This window comes from Camelus bactrianus, chromosome 23, assembly GCF_048773025.1.
Source record: "Camelus bactrianus isolate YW-2024 breed Bactrian camel chromosome 23, ASM4877302v1, whole genome shotgun sequence".
Lineage (NCBI taxonomy): Eukaryota > Metazoa > Chordata > Mammalia > Artiodactyla > Camelidae > Camelus > Camelus bactrianus.
Genome location: NC_133561.1, coordinates 21,656,737 through 21,676,847, shown reverse-complemented (window position 1 = coordinate 21,676,847; position 20,111 = coordinate 21,656,737). Strand labels below are relative to the sequence as shown.

Genomic DNA, 20,111 nt, shown 5'->3' with positions numbered 1-20,111 from the left:
AATCATATGAACATCTTGATAGTTGCAGAAAAAATATTTGACAAAATTCAACATCCATTTGTGAAAAATGTTTAAGTAAGTGGGTACAGAGGAAATGTATCTCAAAATAATAAAGGTCATATATGACAAACCCACAGCTAACATACTCAAAAGTGAAAAGCTTAAAGCATTCCCTCTAAGATCAGGAACAAGACAAGGATGCCCACTCTCACAACTTTTATTTAACATAGTATTGAAGTCCTAGTGACATCAATTTGGGAAGAAAAAGAAATAAAGACATCCAAATTGGAAAGGAAGAAGTAAAACTATCACTGTTTGCAGTTTACACAAGCACACACAAAAACCTATTAGAACTAATGAATGAATTCAGTAAAGTTGCAGGATATAAAATTAATATACAGAAACATGTGTTCTATAAACTACTAACAAACTATCAGAAAGAGAAATGAAGAAAACAGTAAGATTTACAACTGTATCAAAAAAGATCAAAATATCTAGAAATAAATTTAACCAAGGAGATGAAATCCCTGTACACTGAAAACTATAAGACAATGATGAAAGAAACTGAAGACACAAACATGAATGATTGGATAAAAAAATTTGGTATGTATATATAAATATATATTAGTGTTAAATTATATAACCCTCTTCCCTCAGAGGTCCCTGAAAATCATGGAAACCTCCCTCCATCTCCAAATAGATCACCAGAACAGGCACCCATACAGAGGCAGTAGATTCTTCTTCCAACTTGTGACAAAATTATCTTTCTATAAATTATTGACACTTAGAACTTCAAATAATCCCTAGAAGTCGTCAGACAACCACTTGACCACCAACTAAACAAAGAGAGAAGCCTGACATGACTTTCTTTTTTTAATTTTAAATACCTTCAGAGAGTTAATGAAGTGAAAATTATACCTAGCTTTATAATAACTACTTAGTTTCTTTTCATGAGCAGTTCTAAAATGGTAAGATTAATTTTACACATGCAGCCATCAAAGTAACTTTCATGATGCCAGCTACATTCTTGACCATATTTAGTTAGAAATACGCTGCCAGATTGAGTCATTTTTTGTGTGCAAAACCTGTTTTATTTTCAGAACAATCATTAATGCTTCTTACATCAATGCTTCTTAAAATACAGCACACGATTATTCACTCCAAGGATGGTGAGCTAGTTCATTCTAGAAAACAAACCATCCAACTAAAAAGTAATTTTTTCAGCCTGTCATAAATATGGTTAAAAAACATGAATGTTCTTTCCTGAACATGATTGATTTTATCTTATATGTACACCTTCTAATGAAGTTTTACAACTTCCTTAAACTGTTGAGTAAGCAAATAAAATCAGTTTTTCATACACATTTTAGCTAAAATGATACTTCATGTGCAAATTATATACAATGAATGTTTCTTACCAGCTTATTATACATGTATATTTTCTCTGCTTCTCAGACTATTACTAAACTACACTTTCACTCTTAACCTATGAAAGAAATACTCTTTTGAATCTACTTCACTTTTTGAGAAATGACGTTCTTTGCAAATCAGTAGTTCCTTGGTTATCAATGACTATCGGAGTGGTTTTTTTTTTTGTTTGTCTGTTTGTTTTTTAGCACTGAGATCTTATGTCTGGTGCTACAGTTTATAAAGTCAGGAATATTACTGAGGTGAGGCCGAAAGGTAAACTTGGCAAGACCATTGCTTCCTTTCCCCAAAATCATCTCCTCTTTTCACCTAGTAATAATTTGATGTTGGCAGTAGCTGCTTCACCTTTACTTACTCGTTTTAGTCCTGTTTAATAGGATAAGGATTTAAAAAGATCATGTACCAAATGAGCAGGGGATACACAGACATTTCCGTACACAATTAGATCTATATTTTCTGATGGCATGATCTTATAAAGTTAGCTCAAACTGAGGAAAAATAAAAACTCTGCATCCATATACTATTACTTCTAAACCATTCTAATGCGGTAATCACCAGAGGCACCAGAGGAGGAGGGAGCAAAAGCCATGCTGTATTTTTTTTCGTCCTAATCAAAGGAGTAGTATGTTGTGTAGTCAGTGTATCGCCATCTTTCTCTACTATGCCATTCTCAGCCACTGTAATCCCAGTTTTTATGGTTTTTTTTTCTGCATCTTCTCTAAACAAATCACATCTTATTTTTATTTCAGTGATGTGAATTGTTTGCCACACACGAAGGCTCTTACATGATATATTTTTTAAGTCATGAAATTCCTCACAATTAGGAATGTATTCCAAGGCAATGAAAATGTGGGCTGGTAAACTGTTCCCAAACTCTGGACATTTGTTTTGTGTTGCATAATAGACATGATGTCCCCCACAATGAATGAGTCCGTGACTTCAGTAAGAGCATTAAAACATAAAATCCAATAAAAATTGGGATTACAAATAATATTGTTTTCAACCTTATGCAAAAATGGATTGAAGGCAAAATTATAAATTAATGAGATTTAGTTCTATGTGTTTGCAGAAGAGAAATTTCATTATCTCATAATCACTTGCTATAAATTATATGTATAATTATTTACGGGCATATATACAGTGCAATCATTCTAAGTCACCAATCACCTGAATCAAATGTTATAAAACAGGACATTACATATTGAAAAAATTTAAAAGTAAACTAAATAAAATTTAGCTAAATGTATGTTTACTACCATAAGATCTATATAAATGTGAAAAACATAGTTAAATATAATTATAATTTTTTAGGTTTGCTTGCTTGTCATATTAGCCCTGAGAAAATGCATTTCTTAAAACCACAAAGAAAGTACTTCTATCAATGGGAAAATGATTTATTTACCTGGATCTTCTATGGTTAAGTTCTTTATTAACCATTGAACAATGTCCGACCCTGGAAAAAGAAAAAGAGGAGAACACAAATATATGTGAACATTTGTTTATAAATGTTAACTTTAAGAACTCAACATTTGGCACTCATATTAGTAGAAATGTGTCTAATTGTTATAGAAAGATCATCCACATATGAAGTATTGAAAACAGACTTTGAATACATTGTTCTTCAATGAGCCAAGCTGCAAACTAGTCAGTTATTAAATATGAAATATTTAAGCATGAAGATTTAATATACTAGGAGTGGATAAAGTGATTCATTGAGTTGTTCATTGAATGAATGTTTATCGAGTGCCTAACATGTTTCAAGCGCAATCCTTAGCATGGCGTAACCAACACTCTATAAGATGATCCCTGTCTCATTTCTGGTTGTCCCTGTTCCATCCCTGTATCAACCCTCAAGCCAGCCTAAACGTGTTGTCAAGTTTTTGAGCACTCCTGTGTGTGTCAAGCCCCCGTGTCTTTTTAGTACCATTCTCTTTGACCGAAAGGTCTTTCCACTATTTTCAAGACTCTCAAGATTCATTTACACAATAGGATGTTCCTTAACCTTCACCTTTGTCCAATGAGTTTACAGCACTCTCCCCGGAATCTCACTGGAAGGATTACGTATCTTGAAGCAGGGTTATCATACTCATCTTTGTATCTCTGGAGCATAGCAAGAACTTAACAATGTGTGATGAATAAAAAACATGAGTGACTATGTTTTTACTTCATACAGGAGAAATGAGGGAGAGTGTGCAGAAAATGTAATTTTGAGATCGATTTTAATGTATAAGAAGGATGGAAATTTAGCTGCTGAAAAGACTTGTGTCAAAGTTAAAAAGTAGAGAACAGTCCATAAAAACCACTTACAGCTCACTTTCTATATACTAGGTGCTGGGAATAATAGGAACATGAAACTAATCAGAGTTCACAGTATATTTAGCAGGTCTTGAATTCCAGGCTAAAGAATTTGGAGTTTTTTTCTATAAGTCAGGCAGAGAAAGACACATGCAATGTTTTTTTGAGCAGAAGAGTAATGTTTTCAAAGCCAGTTTAAGGAATGTAACTGGCAGTGTGTGTCTAGAGCCTTAGGTCCATCCAAAAAAAAAAAAAAAAAAAAAAAAAAAAAAAAAAAAAGAGGCAGGGCAGCCAACATTTCTACTGGTTGTTATGCAGGATTGAAAGTATAAGGTCCTGAACTAGTTCAGTGCACAAATTAGGACAAAATTAGACTTGTTTCAGGACACTGCAACTAATTAGGTCTGGGGTTGGCCAGGGGGAGAATTAAGTGGATTCAAAGTTTCCAGTCCAGGAGCATCGTGGATGAATAGACCTTAACTCCAAGTTGATCGAGGTAGAGACAGAGAAAGAGAAAAACATTCCAGCATCTAATGGAAGCAAAATTGAAAGAGTGCTATCCTAGTCATGTTGAGAACTGATTCAATGGTATCACAGCCAACGGGGGTGTAAGAGGGAATGGCTCCTTTCTAGCAATTTCTCAGCTTTAATTTCTCAGCATTAATAAATACGTGGGTGGATCTGCTAAAATTTTCATGTACAAATGTATATATCCAGAACGTTTTAGAGTTTATTCTGAAGACATTGGAGTAACATGCAGGATTTGGGAGTTTGTTTTGTTTTGTTTTGGTTTTTGGTTTTTCTTTCTTCTTTCCTTTAAAAATCTTTTTGGCATTAGAGCTATTGATTAGCTCCAATGTGAAACTAGCTAAGAGATGCGGCAGTATCTAATACCCTAAGAATAAAAGTCAATTCAATTACAGCCTCTGGAAAGTTTAGCCCTGATCAATGCCCATACTCCTGTCTTGAATTCTTAGAGGCATATATCACTTTTAGAGTTACAAAATTATGTGTTCTCTCTACTTAGCAGAAGCAGTGAAAGTTTTATTATTGTGTAATTCCATGATCTATTTTTGAAATGAAAACAAGCAAAAAAAAAACAAGCAAAAGTTGTCACACACTGCTCGTAATTCTCCACATGCCATATTGTTTCTTACTTCCACGACTTTGTTCATACTATTCTGTCTCTGTCTCTGTCTCTTTCCTTCGGTTAATCCCAACTGACTTCATAAAGTTCAGTTCATATATTAATCCTACTCTGCTCACCCCCTACATCACCTTATCACATAAATTCTTTCTCCTCTAAGTCCTATTAATATGCTCATCACTCATTGCACCTGTCAACGGTTTTATCATCCTCTGTTAATTTCTGTCTGTCTTCCCCTTTGCGCCATGAGTTCCTTGAAGTAGGGGTGTATGTTATTCATTTTTGGATCTCAAACACCCAGACCAGTGCCTGACATACAAAAGGTGATCAGTAATGTTAAAAACATAGATGAACAAACAGTAAGATCCACCCCCTCTGCCATATCCTACTCTAAGAGAGTTTACAAAATGATGGCATCCATGTACAAAGAATGGTTGACTGGTATGTAATTTTCAGCTACTGTAATCACCCTCTGCAATGATAATTTTCCCTTTCCAAGATGATCACTTCACCGCTCCATCCATCATTAAAGCAAAGAAACAACAAAATAGTAGACATCAATATTATTTCCTCACCCATGCTATGGACCTGAGTAGTGAAGGGGCTTCCTCAAGTCTACTCTGATGAGGAGCGCCGAGACCCAGACTAGGCTGTGTCTGGCGCCTACTCTACTTCCACTGCAGGCCGTGGCCCCGCCACAGATTAAGCACACCTCAGCTACGAGTGACAACTACAGCCGTCCACACCCTGAACCTGAAACTGAGGTTCCCCAAAAGAAAAACTATTGTGAAATTTTGCAAACATGTACTATAAGGACTCTGTAAGCAACTAAAATGTTCCAATTAAAACCTTTCTTTTTGTAATTTCTGTTAAAGCTATTAATGAAAAACTTCAGCTCTTCAACACCATGGAAGGGGTCTAAATATTCCTGAGGTAAAGACATTGACCTTTACAATATTTTTCTTTCAGGAAAATAAGTAGGTTCTTAGAACTGTCTAAATACCTCTGCTGAACCCTCAGAGCCACACAGACACAGTGCTGGCAATCAAATATATTTTATGTAATAAATACTATAAATAATCATGTTTTTGATGAGATAACTATTCTCAGGATCTCTTGCTAAATATGACAACCTATATATCTGGAAAATACTTTCCCAACATTATTCACGGTCCTTTGAAATAGGAATTTACATGTTTATCATCATCATCATCATTAAATAGTATATAAAGAACATTTCTTGAGTTTCTATGAAAATCTGGTGTAGACCTACAGTTTTAGGGACAAAAAAGAAAGACGGTAGGGTGAAGCAGAGTCCCTTTGAGGGAAGAGACAATACTAATCACACTTCTCCCATTCTCTTCAAAGTGCTACAACACAGACCACCGTTAAACGTTTACTGAAGGTATAGATCAATGTTTATAGACATGAACTTTATGTGCAAAGGACCGAAAACACTGAAAAATTAGCTCTAACAGTGATTTCCATCCAGCATTTAATGACACCCCAGTGTATCTCTAATTGTCATTAATTTTTAAAAAATTCTTCATGCAAACAGGTTTTTCAGTTTAATTTTTTTAATTGTATAATTTCTTTAAGATTTAAAAAACAAAGTTTTTTTTTGTAAGCTGACATATTACCCATTTGTAAAGCTGAAAGAATGAACTACATCTTCCCTTAATCTTTAAAAAAGTAATTGCTAATATCTAAAAACATTTTGTTTCTGATGATTACTCGTGTTCCTACTTGCTGACGCAGGCAACTCTATCTTAAATGCAACTGCACGATCACTGACAGGTCTGAGGATCCAATAAGGCATCCAGTGTCTAAATCCACTAATAGATTATTTCTAGCATTTTGCTACTGAGACATCCCTTGGCTTCCCCATGGTATGTGTTCTCTCTCACTGCAGAATAATATGCTTGACTTGTTCAATCATAGGTGGGTTCCTGGTGGTCTTTGGCTGGAAGGCACTGACTTCTTTTTTTTTTTTTTTTTCCAATTGAAGTATCATTGACATAAAACATTATATTAGTTTCAGGTGTAAAACATAATGATTTGATATTTGTATATATCATGAAATCATCACCACAATAAGTCCAGTTAACAAGCACCACCAGAAATAATAGCAAAGTTTTTTTTCTTGCAGCAAGGACTTTTAACACCTACTCTCTTAGCAACTTCCAAATATACAATATAGTACTATTACCTATATTCAATACATTGCATATTATATCTCCAGGACTTACTTATTTTATAACTGTAAGTCTGTACCTTTTGACCCCCTTCACAGCAACTCTCCCATCTATCCCCCACTCCCTGCCTCTAGCAACCACCTATCTGTTCTCTGAATCTATGAGTAGGGTTTTTGTTGTTGTTTTAGGTTCCTCATATAAGTGAGATTATATGGTGTTTGCCTTTTGCTGTTTGACTTATTTTCTTTAACAGAATACCCTCAAGGTCCATCCGTGGTGTTGCAAATAGTAAAAATTCCTTCTTTTTTATGGCTGAATAATATTCTATTGTGTACAGAAACCATATCTTCTCCATTCATCCATCAAAGAACATTTAGGCTGTTTCCATACATTGGCTATTGTAAAGCTGCAGTGAACTTGAGGGAGCAGATATCTTTTCAAGTCAGTGTTTTTTGTTCCTTCAGATAAATACCTACAAGTGGAACTGTTGAATCATATGGTAGTTCTACTCTCGGTTTTTTGAAGAATCTCCACTGATATTTTCAAATAAGAAATTGCTAGTATCTAAGATTAATATAGCAACAATAAAATTTGAGTTATATCATAAGGACACTTATGATTACAAAGAACAGTCTTTGGGGGAAGCATAAAAAAATAAACAAATAAATGAAGGAATTTACTAAAAGGTACCTGGAACCAAAGGGAAGGGATATATGTGGGCATCAAAAACAAATGGAAACAGGACTCTGACAACATCAGAATCTCCTCTCCTGCTCTTATCTTGGTTCCTTTCTGGACTTATTTCTCTGTGAAAACCAGTCTTTGCCATTTCCGATTCACAAAGTGGGTCATAAAGGCTCACAGTTCCTGGGTTTACATCTCCTTCACTGAAGGCAGCAGGTAGTTGGAGGCTAAAATTTTGCAGTCACAATTCCTAATTTCCGATGGAAGGTCTCAGTTTCGGGAAGGTCCTCATTCCTATAATGGTGGGATCATAAACATAGCTGTGCTGGGGGATGCATAGATGGATACAGTTTCCAGCAAGAATGGGTACTTGGCAGACAAAACAACAGGTGTAAACTACAGCTTCCTCCAGTTCTTCAGCTTATGTATTTCTATCAGAAAAAAAAAAAAAAAGCAGAAAAGAAAGGAGATGGAACTCAAAAGTACGTCAAATTGTTAATGAAAGGAGCATGTTATTTTGCTTTGTTATAAATACAAATGTGTTTTGTTCTATGAAATAATTATATTCCTGAAAGGCAGAGCGTGAACACATTTTTGTGTGTATGTGAATAAAGCCACATTTTATGTGCACTGAGAGAGCCATTCAGAAGAACCTCCTGGTGGGTGTGCAATTGTGTGTTTTCACACAGGTGTAAATCTTTTTAAGCAAATAGTTTATTTTCTAAAATGAATAACATCCAATTGAGTATTGTTATGGCTGGATTTTTATATACCAGCTTTATTTACAAAAGATTATCCAGTTTTCATAGAATTAGAATTACCTTCTGGTCACAGTTTGAAACTGGATAAAGTTATAATGTAAAAGCCCATCTTCCAATCTTCCATAGCTAATAGCATCCTGAAATTCAGAGACTAATGGGAGAGTAATAATGAAAACAGAGATCACTCCTTTTGGTACATCTGAAACACATTTTAAGCCTTGGTGTATAATGCTTTAAAAATGTAGAGAAGAGGACACTTAAAGGCATTTGTAGGTGTGATGGCAAAAGCAAATGATGCGGTTGATCACATTTGCCTTCTGGGTTCTTACTCCATAGTTCTATGGCCCTTGACCCAAAAGCAGAATCACACAAAAGACTGACCTTTGTAAACATAACCTACATTTGCAAATTAAAGAGACAAAAGTCCAAATATTCATAGCAATTACTACTAGTGTACTCTGAAGATGAAAAGAGTAGAAATACATTTCCCTACCTTCTGGCAAAGCACAGTGAAAAAAGTTAGTTATGGGGCAGAGCTCCCTTGGTTTCTGAGCAGGTATTTAATCATGACCATGGGAGTTTATCAGGATTTTTAAACTTTGTTCTGTAAGCTCCATAAACCATAAAAGGATCTCTTCAGACTTAAAGCAAGGATTTAGTGTCTCCTCAAAGCCTAAGAAGCTTTAAAGACAGGCTGCAAAAACAAGGCAGCAAAAATGACTATAATGAGAAGGTAAAAGGAACCTGAGATGACTCTAAGGGTTGTTTCTCATCCTCTCTCAGAGCTCAAGATGATTACTGACCCAACCAGGGCAGCTACTTCCAAATCATCCTCTGAGAAAACAACACTTGTGTCTCTTGTTCAGGATGGTGAGGGTCACTGTGGGAAGTGCTGTGGAGTGAGGTGAAGGAAGGGGAAAAAGGTTCTGTGATGCAGCCTTTATTGTGATAAAGAGCACTGTAAAAAAAAAAATTAAGAGAAGAATAAGTTTGCAGTGTTTCCTCAGGATGGAGACGTAGGTTCTCGGTAAAGGACTATTTCATTTATTTATTTTTCCAGTTTTAAAGTTCTTTGGACTCACAAGAAATAAGTGATAAATAAAAATGTAAGATATGCAAATATAACTATGTATTTGGAGTTAGTTAATATATTTGAACTTTGCAATGGTAAATGATTGAGTGATTAATCAAATTAATCAATTCCACATGCTAGCTGCTAGTCATAACGAAAAAACTAGTAGAGCATTCTGTTCTCAATATTTCTTTTTAAAGCTACACATAGGCCATGTCTAACTGTCTAATTGTCTCTATGAGGGATGAATGAGATAAAGAAAATACTGATTGACTGATAAATTAAAAAAATCCCCTCAGTGCAGATGCAATAGGAAGGAAGAGTAAATCAACATCTGTGGAGTTTTTCTTCAAGATGTGCTAGGCTTTTCACATACGTTTCCATTAAAATCTCTACCTTGGCTTTTAATATTAAACCCTCAGAAATGCTGTAAGTGACCAGAACCAAAGTAAGAATGGACCATCCAAAATGTGTATTTGCATATACATGTCATCTAATGAAAAGTCTTCAACGACCTTCTCATTGGCACCTGGATAGTCTGATGAACTTGCACAGCCCGCAAGGTCTTCTATGATTGACTTACTTTTTACCTCTCAATGTCAGGTCCCACCATTCTCTGGTCTGGATTTTGTAACTTAAAAACAAAAGCATCAAGTTGAAGTTCCTTAACCATACATAGCATGATGCTTCATACTCTGAACTTTTACAAATACTGTGTATTCTGGCTGGAAAAACTTCCTCCATTAAAGACACAGGTTCTTCCCTGGGATCTCACAGCACCATGTCCGTTCTCCTATTACAACTTCCAACATCTTTGTGTAAACTCAATATAGCTACTCCAGCTTTTCTTTGATTAACGTTTATATGATATAACTTTTTCCACCCTTTTACTATAAACCTGCTTATATTGTTATATTTAAAGTTAGTCCCTAGTGGAGAGTATGTAGCTGGGTCATGTTTTTTGTCTACTGTGTCAACCCTTGTCTTTTAATCGGTGTGTTAGAAAATTTATATTTAATGTAATTATTAATATGTTAAGTTTAAGTATGCCATTTTATTTTTTGTTTTCTGTTTTTTTCCAACATGTTTTTCTGGTATCCATTTATTTTCTGCCATCCTATGAGTTGTATTAACATTATTTAGAATTTATTTTCACTTACCTAAGTGTTTTTGAGAGTATCACTTTGTACAGCATTTCATAGTTGATGACAAAGTTACATTATATATACATAAAAACACAACCTATGACTGTTACCATTTTACCAGTTTGAGTAAAGGATAGAAACCTTATATTCCTTCATGCTCCTTCAATCACCAGTGTGTAATATTTCTTAACTACTCTACATACATTTAGAACCATATCCGACTTTGTCATATATTTTTCTCCAACAATGAAACAATTTAGAAAACTGAAGAGTAGAAGGAAAACCTATTGCATTTACTTCTCTGTTAAAATGATAATAGCTCTTTCTCAAAGTCTCAATACGAGGCAAAGAGAAAATACATTTTAAGCATTTTGTACAGTCCAGCCACGGCCACTCCATAAATGGCAGTTTCTGAAAGGCTGCAGTGCTCACAGTGGGCCAGGTTCTGTTCTAGGAACATGGAAAATAGTGGTGAACAACATTCCTGGCTCTTAGTTTCTGATGAGGATAGACAGAAAATAAGCAAATAGACATGTAAATATGTCAGGTGGTGATAACTGCAGTGGGAAAAACGTTAGCAGAGTAACGAGGCAAGAAGCCTGGAGTTGGGGTGGGTGGCTTGTTACTAGTTTTCACAGAGTGATCAGTGAAGACATCTCTGGAAAGTAAGGTTTTAGCATCGATCTGAAGGAAATAATGGGATACACTATGTAGACATCCAGGGAGAATTATTCCAGGCAGAGGAAACTAATTTCAAGGCTATATAACAAGGCTCCACAAAGGTAGAAGCCTGTCTGGCATATAAGAGAAGCAGCAAGGAGGTAAGTACAGTTAGAACAGTCAGTGAAGTTAACAGTGAGAGGAGATGAAAACAAAGTGGCCATGGTTTACTTTCTAGAAACATAAAATCTTCCATGACTGAAAGAGGAAGAAATAGACAATCTGAACTGACTAATCACTAGCAGTCAAATTGAATCAGTAATCAAAAAAATCCCAGCAAACAGAAGTCCAGGACTGGACAGCTTCAGGGGGAATTCTACCAAATGTATAAAGAACAGCTAATACCTACCCTTCTCAAACTGTTCTAGAAAATTGAAGAGAAGGGAGCACCCCCAAATTCATTCTACAAAGCCACCATTACTCTGATACCAAAACCAGATGAAAATTATGCAAAAAGGAAAATTACAGAGCAACGTATCTCACGAATGTACATGCAAAAAAAGCCTCAACTAAATATTAGCATACCAAATTCAACAATATATGAGAAGGATCAGACACCATGATCAAGTAGTTTATTCCAAGGTGCAAGTATGGTCTAATATCCACTAATCAACCCATGTGATACAACACATTCACAACAGAAAGATAAAAAAATCACATGATAATCTCAATAGACACAGAAAAAGCATTTGACAAAATTCAACATCCATTCATAATAAAAACTCTCATCGAAACTGGTATAGAGGGAACATATCTCAACATAATAAAGGCCATTTATGACAAACTCACAGGTAACATCATACTCAACGGTGAAAAGCTGGAAGCTTCTCCTCTAAAATCAGAAACAAGACAAGTCTGTCCACTCTTACCACTTCTATTTAACACAGTGTTGGAAGCCTTGGTCACAGCAATCAGACAGGAAAAGGAAAAAAAAGGCATCCAAATTGGAAAGGAAGAAGTAAAACTGTCAGTATTTGCATATGGCATGACTTTATACATAGAAAACCCTAAAGTCTCCACCAAAAGACTGTGAGAAATAAATGAATTCTGTAAAGTTGCAGGATACAAAATTAATATACGGAAATCTGTTGCTTTTCTATACACTAAAAATGAACTATCAGAAAAAGAAAGCAAAAAAACAGTCCCACTGAAAATCACATCAAAAAGAGTTAATTACCTAGGAATAAACTTGACTTATGAGGGGGAATACTCTGAAAACTATTAATACATGCATGAAAGAAATTGAAGATGACACAAAGAAATGGAAGGATATTCCATGTTTATGGGTTGGGTGAATTAATATTATTAAAATGTCCATACTCCCAAAGCAAAATACTCCTGAGATTTTTCACAGAACTAGAACAAATAATCCAAAAATTTATATGAAACCACAAAAGACCCTGAATAGCCAAAGTGATCTTGAGAAAAATGAACAAAACTGAAAATATCAGCCTCCAGAACTACAAAGCTACAGTAATCAAAACTAGCATAAAACGGGGCACAGATCACTGGAACAGAACACAGAGCCCAGAAATAAACCCACGTACTTATGGTCAATTAGTCTTCAGCAAAGGAGGCAAGAATATACAATGGGAAAAAGACAGTTTCTTCAATAAACAGTGCTAGAGAACCAGACAGCTACTTGTAAAAGAATGAAATTAGAACATTTTTCTCACACTATATACAAATAATAAGCTCAATATGGATTAAAGACCTAAATGTAAGACTTAAGCCCAAACATAGGCAGAAGAGAATTCGGTGACTGTTAAAAAGGATCCATTACTGTTCTTGGAAATTAAAACTATGATTATCTCAATTGAAAACCTTTCAGCTTTTTTGAACATTAAAAGTAAGATTTACCAAGGTAAATAAGACGCTAGTGTGAAAATTTCTATTAATATGGAGAGGTGTTCAGCTGTGTTTTAATGTTAGTTGAAGCTATAGGATCAGAGGCTTCAAATTCCTCCAGGGCCCATTTGTTCGCTTGTTTCTGTCTTCTTTCTTGATTTGAGGGACACTCTCGGTACTATTCAAGAAGATTTGTGCCTTACTGGTCTTCAAACTGCACCACAGCGTTACTGTGCTGGAGGCTTGCTGGTGTGGTGGTAGAGGGTATAGCAAACGGGGGCATTCTATAATTTTCTGATTACTTCTCAGTCATTTAGTAAGGCTGTGGCCTTCGTGTGTGTTTCTGTCCCTCCCTCCTCAAGGGACACAGATTCGTTTTTTTTCCCACTGTCCCTGCTCCTTTCCTACTTCCTTGAAGTGCTGTCCCCTATGACCGTGGTTTTTCTTTATTCCTCAGGTTAGTTAGCTAGTGCTGGAGGTGGGCAGAATCCCTTCACCCCAGCTATGATAAAGTTCCAGAACTGCCCTCCGGAAAATTCCTCCCCTTGGAAAGAGTTGAGGGAGAGAGTCTGGGACAGTCACCATTCCATTCCCCCTGCCACAGCTCTGAGGGCATTCTTCTCAGAAGCCAGCCCTGAGAACCTGGTGTGCTTTCTGAAGGGGAAGCCCACAGTGTGTGAGGCCCCAGGGTGACCAGGAGCCTTGCCCTCTCACGCTGCTCTTTCCTCAGCCTCCAGCAATTCATCAGGGTTACTATTTACGTGTTCCTACTGCTCTACAATACCCAGCAACTTCCGTTCCCCACAAGCAATCCACCCCATGCCCTGCTCTCATGCGGTACGGTACTTCCCTGAATGAACTCATCTCCACAGGTTTCGGGGTGGCAGGTCGGCCCATGACCTCATTTCTCTGATGGGTCTAAGAGAGGTCAGTGATTTTCAGTTCGTCCAGGTTTTTCTTATTCTAAGGCTGGGACTGATGAATCATAAACTCTGTAGATTAGAGTCGAAAGTAGAAGTCGCATTTCTTATCTATGAGAATCTTAGCAAGTGACTAAATCTTTATGCATTTCTTTCATTTGAAAAACAATGGGTATAAAGTGACTTAACTCACGAAGTTGTGTGAAGGAATAACTTCTAAAGAATATCCACCACAAAGCCTGGCAAGAAACAGTGAATCAATAATGTCAAGTGACCAGTTTGACTCAAAGGATGAATTCTTGCTTTGCCCACTTGATCCAGGGTTACATAAACATGGCATAGTTTTACAGTTAAGTGGATTTTGTTTTATTATAGGGTAGCCAGTAGTTGTTTTATAAGCTGTATCTAAACAAAAAAGAATATAATCCAGTGAATTGCTTATTCTAGCGACGTGGTCTCTCTTGCCAATAAAATGTACATGTGTATTTTCCTAGAACTGCCATAGAAATTACCACAAATTTGGTGGCTTATGTAAACAGGAATTTACTCCCACAGTTCTGGAGGCCAGAAGTACAAAATCAGGGTGTTGGCATGGCCATGCTCCCTCTGAAGGTTCTTGGGGAAAGTCCTTCTTTGCGCCCTCCCGTTTCGGGTGGCTCCAGGTTTTCCTTGTGGCAACATCACTCCAATCTCTGCCTCCATCTTCACCTGGTCTTCTCCTCTGTTTCTTCTTCCTTGTCTCTTACATGGACACTTGCCATCTAATTTATGGCCCACCCAGATAATCCAGGATGATCTCATCTCAAGATCCTTAACTTTGTTATATCTGCAAAGGTCTTTTTTATGTTTTCCAAATGAGTTCACGTTCACAGGTTCTGGGAGTTAGGGTGTGGACGTAGTTTTTGAGGGGTCCATTAAAATGCATTAGCTAAATTAGGCTGTTGCACTGAAATAACCATCAGTTTGGTCAACGGATTAATCTTAAATCTTTGTGTAAAGTTCTAGTTTTGTGTAAATTTCCCTAGAACAGAGTGAAATGTTTTTATTTCCCTGTCCAGTATAATTAAGTCTATGCTACTATCATCAGGGCTAAATACTCAAGGAAACATGATCAACCATATCAACTTATTGGTTTTTCCCAGAGTGGATCACAATATTTTATCTTCAGAAGCAATTCTGTATCATTCCTTTGAATTGACGGGAAGCAAATAATATGGTTCTTATACTGTAAGTGGGAAATGGAGACAGAAGGGTAATTCAGTTAATGTTTACAGTTTAATTAGAAATGCTGACAGAAAGACTTGCGGTGTCGGTAAACCTCCTTATTAGTGCTGTCACCATAGCTGCGTGCTTCATCTCATTTTCTTTCTCAAATTTCAATCTGGGTTCCGGAACCAAAGAAGTTCTATTTTGCATGCATCAGTAACAATGAACAATTTACACTTGTCCATCCTCCTCTGCAACACTACAGCAGCTGCCTGGAAGTGTTCATTCTACTGTGATAAGCAGGTTTGCTGTTTTATTTCTCACTGGTTCAGCGCACATGCCAGGGGTGAGGTACAGAGCCGAGTAAACAGGAGAGCAAGGAGACAATAACATTTCATTTCTAACTTAACAAAAAAGGTGGTTTCAAAATCCAGCTTACTTATCTTCATTTCTAAGGTCTGTAATTTGTTTTCAAAATGCTTATTCCCTTGGATATAATGCTTTAGTCCGCCGCTGAGCATACACACAGCACTTGGACAGCAATGCACACCTCGGACTGGGGCAAAGCAGCGCCAAACTGAACAGCTTACTGGAAGGGTGGCGTCACAAGACATTTACCCAGCTTTGAAATAAGAACTAAGTATTAGCAGAGCCAGTGACGTGTGGAGAGTTTCAGATTTTTTTCTAATTGTCTAACTTTTAAACTTATACGGAGAGAAAGGAGATGGAAGGTAGACTATTCATTTACTGGAATCAAAAGTCTTTTTCTGTATTCTTAAAAATCGATGTGGAAACATTCCTAATGGATATGGCAATATTCCAGTTTTGTGTCCTAGAGGAATCTAATTAGTTTCCATTATCAAATAATCATTAATTGTTTGGTGGCCCACCTCCATAGTGCTAACTTACTTTTCAATACACAAGCATGTGTTCTGTTCAATCTGAGAAAAACAGTGGGAAAAGATAAGCAACTGGGCACTTGTCATACCTAAGGTGGGGATGGGTGACAGTCAGTGATGGGAAAGGTGGCCAGTTGCCTCTTGGGTTCTCTCTGAACACTGTTTTGGAAAGCTGTTTAAAGCAGTAGTTTTAGATACAGAACAGGGACCCAAGAGAATAATATTAGCTATCATTTATTGAGAACTGATTACATGCAAGGCCTATAATACTCAAGACCTCATTAATCCTCACCATAGCCCTATTAGATAGATGTTTTCAACCTTACACAATACATGGCAAAAGTGAGACTAAAAGGTGAAGTAACCTGCCCCACACCCTCATTAAAGTAGACATTTATGGGCAGATCTGTTTGACTCTAAACCCTATTCTCTAAACCGTGGATGTTCCACCTATTGTGAATAACAACTAATATTCTTTTGAGCATTTATGGCATTGTTTTTAGCACTTAACATTTTACTCATTTGGTTTTACTTATTTAATGATTATAACAACCTTCAAGGATGTAGGTGACGGCCAAGATGGCCATAACAGTCTCTTCAGCCAGGCTTCCTCCTGACTCTTGGTCACAGACCTCCCTTTTCTTAAAGCATTTCCTTTAGAAAGCTTGTAGCTGAAATTCTTTCTCTGTTCCTTTGAGGTATAGTTTTAAATACCTCTTGCCTGTTTTGTAACCTAGGGCTCTTTCTCAAGGACCTGGGAACCATTCCCTTGAAATGAAATCATTAAGGACAACACCCCTAAATCCTAGTCTCTGTGGGAGGATAGGAGCCTAACCTCAGTGGGCACCTTGCTCCAAATCATAAAACTCCCTCCTGCCACAAAGGTACGGGAAAGATTGCTTTCTCTTTGGGTTAAGGCCAACTGGAAAATGCAGATAAACGGTCCATGATCCTCCTTACCCAGCTCTCAAAAACTCTCCTGCTCTTTGTTTCACTGGAGTTGAGTCCTGATTGCTTTCTGGTTTCTCTCCCCTATTACAATAGACTTGAACAAAGTCCCCCTAGCCTGTTTGAGTTTGTCCAGTGCAATTTTTGCTTTGACAATGCTTTCTATCACTATTATTAAAGACGAGAATATTGACGTGCAAAGATGAAGCGACTGACCCAAGGTCACACAACTGGTGGAAACAAGACTAGCACCTAGGCTTTCTAGCTTTAGAGGTCATGTCTAAATCATTATACTCCAAAGGGAAACAGAATATTTGCGGGACTATGGGGAAGTCTGTGAAGCCCAGCCCGTTTACATAATAGATGCTCAAAAGCTGAAAGCTGTGCTTATGGAGAGAAAGAAGGAAAATATGACTCACTCAAGCAAATCTGGTTTGGATCCAGGCAGTACGTGTTCGTAATCTTGCAGACTTGAGTGATCACAGTAATAGTTTCTGAGGCTTGTGCTTATTCTGGTTCCTTATGACTGAATACAAGTGCTCTTATTGTCTAGACTGGTTTTACTGCCACACACACCATCCAGGGAGAAGCACAAACACCACTTAGGAAAGACAGGCTAATGTTTCTGCGACATTTCTGAGTGATATCTCACTATATTACCACTATGTTCAAGAAAGAAACGTGAATTGACTGTTTTAAAGACAGCCTAATCTAATCTAAATGCTATTTGGTAGGTTTAAGGATGCCATTGGGAGACTAAATTATGGAGTGCAAGGTCAGATTTAGTCAAGAAATGAACACATGTACACACAGAGCAAAAGAAATTGTGGAGATAACTGAAAAATTGTGCTCTACACTGGAAATTGACACAGCATTGTAAACTGACTATAACTCAATAAGAAAAAGAATGAAAAAAACAAAAAAGAAATTGTGGAGATGGATGTGTATTTATTCTCCAAAAAAAACAAAACAAAACAAAACCTTGCAGCTCATTGATTTGAAATGCTTATGTATTAATTTCAATTGGGGACAATTTAGTACAGCTTTCTACTGTGCCACATTAAAAAAAGCAATTGCAAAATAAAATGCTCATTTCTACCCATGTTACTTTTTGATAAGTTCCTGTTGAGAGTTATTGATTTTGGAAATTCTCAAGGGCTGCTATTCACTCTATTGAGTCCTCAGGAATTAGCTTCAGGGGCCAATTGGCTTCAGGTTCTATTATGAGAAAATCTAAAATGCTCTAAGGAAGAGTGAATGCCATCACTTGGTTTCAGAGAAAACATATTTCAACTCGCAAAATGCAAAGTACTTTAAGTCATGTGATATACTCTCAAATGCACGAAAAGAGTTGAGGATATGAGCTTTCAAGTAAAGTGAAAGTACACAAGAGTTGAAGAAGATAGGCCCAAAGTTAATAGGCAGTAGTAGTAACGAGATAGTTATTGAACACTTATGAAGGTGATCTGATTCAAAGGCCTTACGTGTGTTAGGCGTTTTAATCCTCACAACAATCCTTTATACGCTATCATTACCCAGGTTCACAGCTAAGAGAAGTAAAACAGAGAAGCTCAGTCATTTTCCCGAAGTCACACAGCTAGTAAGCTGAGATTCAAACTCTCAGTCCAATGCCAGGTGCACGCTCTAAGCCACCTGGAGTGCCCAGGGCACCTGGGGCTGTGGCAGGGAGCTTTACATATTCCGCATTGCTGAAAATCACTAAAACAAAATTTCTGGGAGGAAGGATTGTCCTTTTCCTTTATCTGTGCCTGGAGAACCACAGAGGTGAAGCATGTATAAAAATGGGAAATTAAAAAAAGCTTTCCTTTGAATGGAGGATACTACAGTTCATAATAAGAATAGAACTATCACAGGGATCATTTCCAATGAATTGAGTTACCTGATGGCGCTACTAGAAGGGAATACAGAGCCCAAGCACCTGATGCCTACTAGATAATTAACAAACTCAATACTGTAGCTGATAGCACACTGACTTTCTAGAGGTGAGAGCATGCTGGTGCTGAAACAATGGGATGACAAATTTCTCAGGTAAAATACAGTCTAAATTCTTTATGCTCTTTTTTCAGTAGGTAGTATGAAGAGTGTATGATGATGTAGGTATATATTCTAAATACAGCAGCACTGGATGGATATTGGCAAGTTTTCTCTTTAATATCTTTTAAAAACTTCTTTGTAGTACACAAAAATCTGTAAATAATTAGATGCACAATTATTTGGTTAGTATCTGCTTCTAGCACTTGAATGCTAAGCTCTGGATGGGGAGTGACCACATTCCTAATAGCGAACCAGGCAAGGTCATGGTCCAGGTGTATTTACGCTGCAGTGAAGGAGACAGACAATTATAATCATGCATCAATGAAATTATTTCAGATACTAAGCACTGTGAAGAAAATTAAAAGGATCCTGTGAATGAGAAGCACTACTAGATGAAGGGATATGTTTACAATCTTCCCTTTGACCAAGAAATCATCTTATTGAATTGCAAGTGTCTACATTAAGTTGTCTGCTAGGAGAGAGTTTGGAACTCATATCCAGCTTGTAGGAATAAATACAATTACAGTGTGTGCCTAGCCAAAGCTTTAACGTTGTAATGTTACACGTGTTATACAGCTAGAGTTGATGTAGTTGGAAAATAGAAAAAGATGGCCTCGTACACAGCCCTATGCCATCGGATTCAGTTCAGTATTAGATTCTGAGGCAGGAATGGAGAGTGAGGTTGAGAGGGAGGAGAGCCCAGAGAGCATGGCACCACAAAAGCCAACCAAAGAAGGTGTTTCAGCCAAGAGATGCTGCTTAAGAGTCTAGGAAGATGAAGGCAAAGA

The 20,111-nt window shown here is 36.9% G+C and overlaps 1 protein-coding gene across 11 annotated transcripts in view; it reads right to left on the bottom strand.

The window, feature by feature from the left end:
- The window catches only part of RGS7 (regulator of G protein signaling 7), a 243,181-nt gene that overhangs the window by 69,000 nt on the left and 154,070 nt on the right, over positions 1 to 20,111 (bottom strand). For all 11 annotated transcript variants that reach the window (XM_074351782.1, XM_074351784.1, XM_074351783.1 and 8 more), the window contains one exon: positions 2,831 to 2,881. In XM_074351782.1, the coding sequence (XP_074207883.1) occupies positions 2,831 to 2,881 (51 nt within the window). The remainder of the gene's footprint in view (positions 1 to 2,830; positions 2,882 to 20,111) is intronic.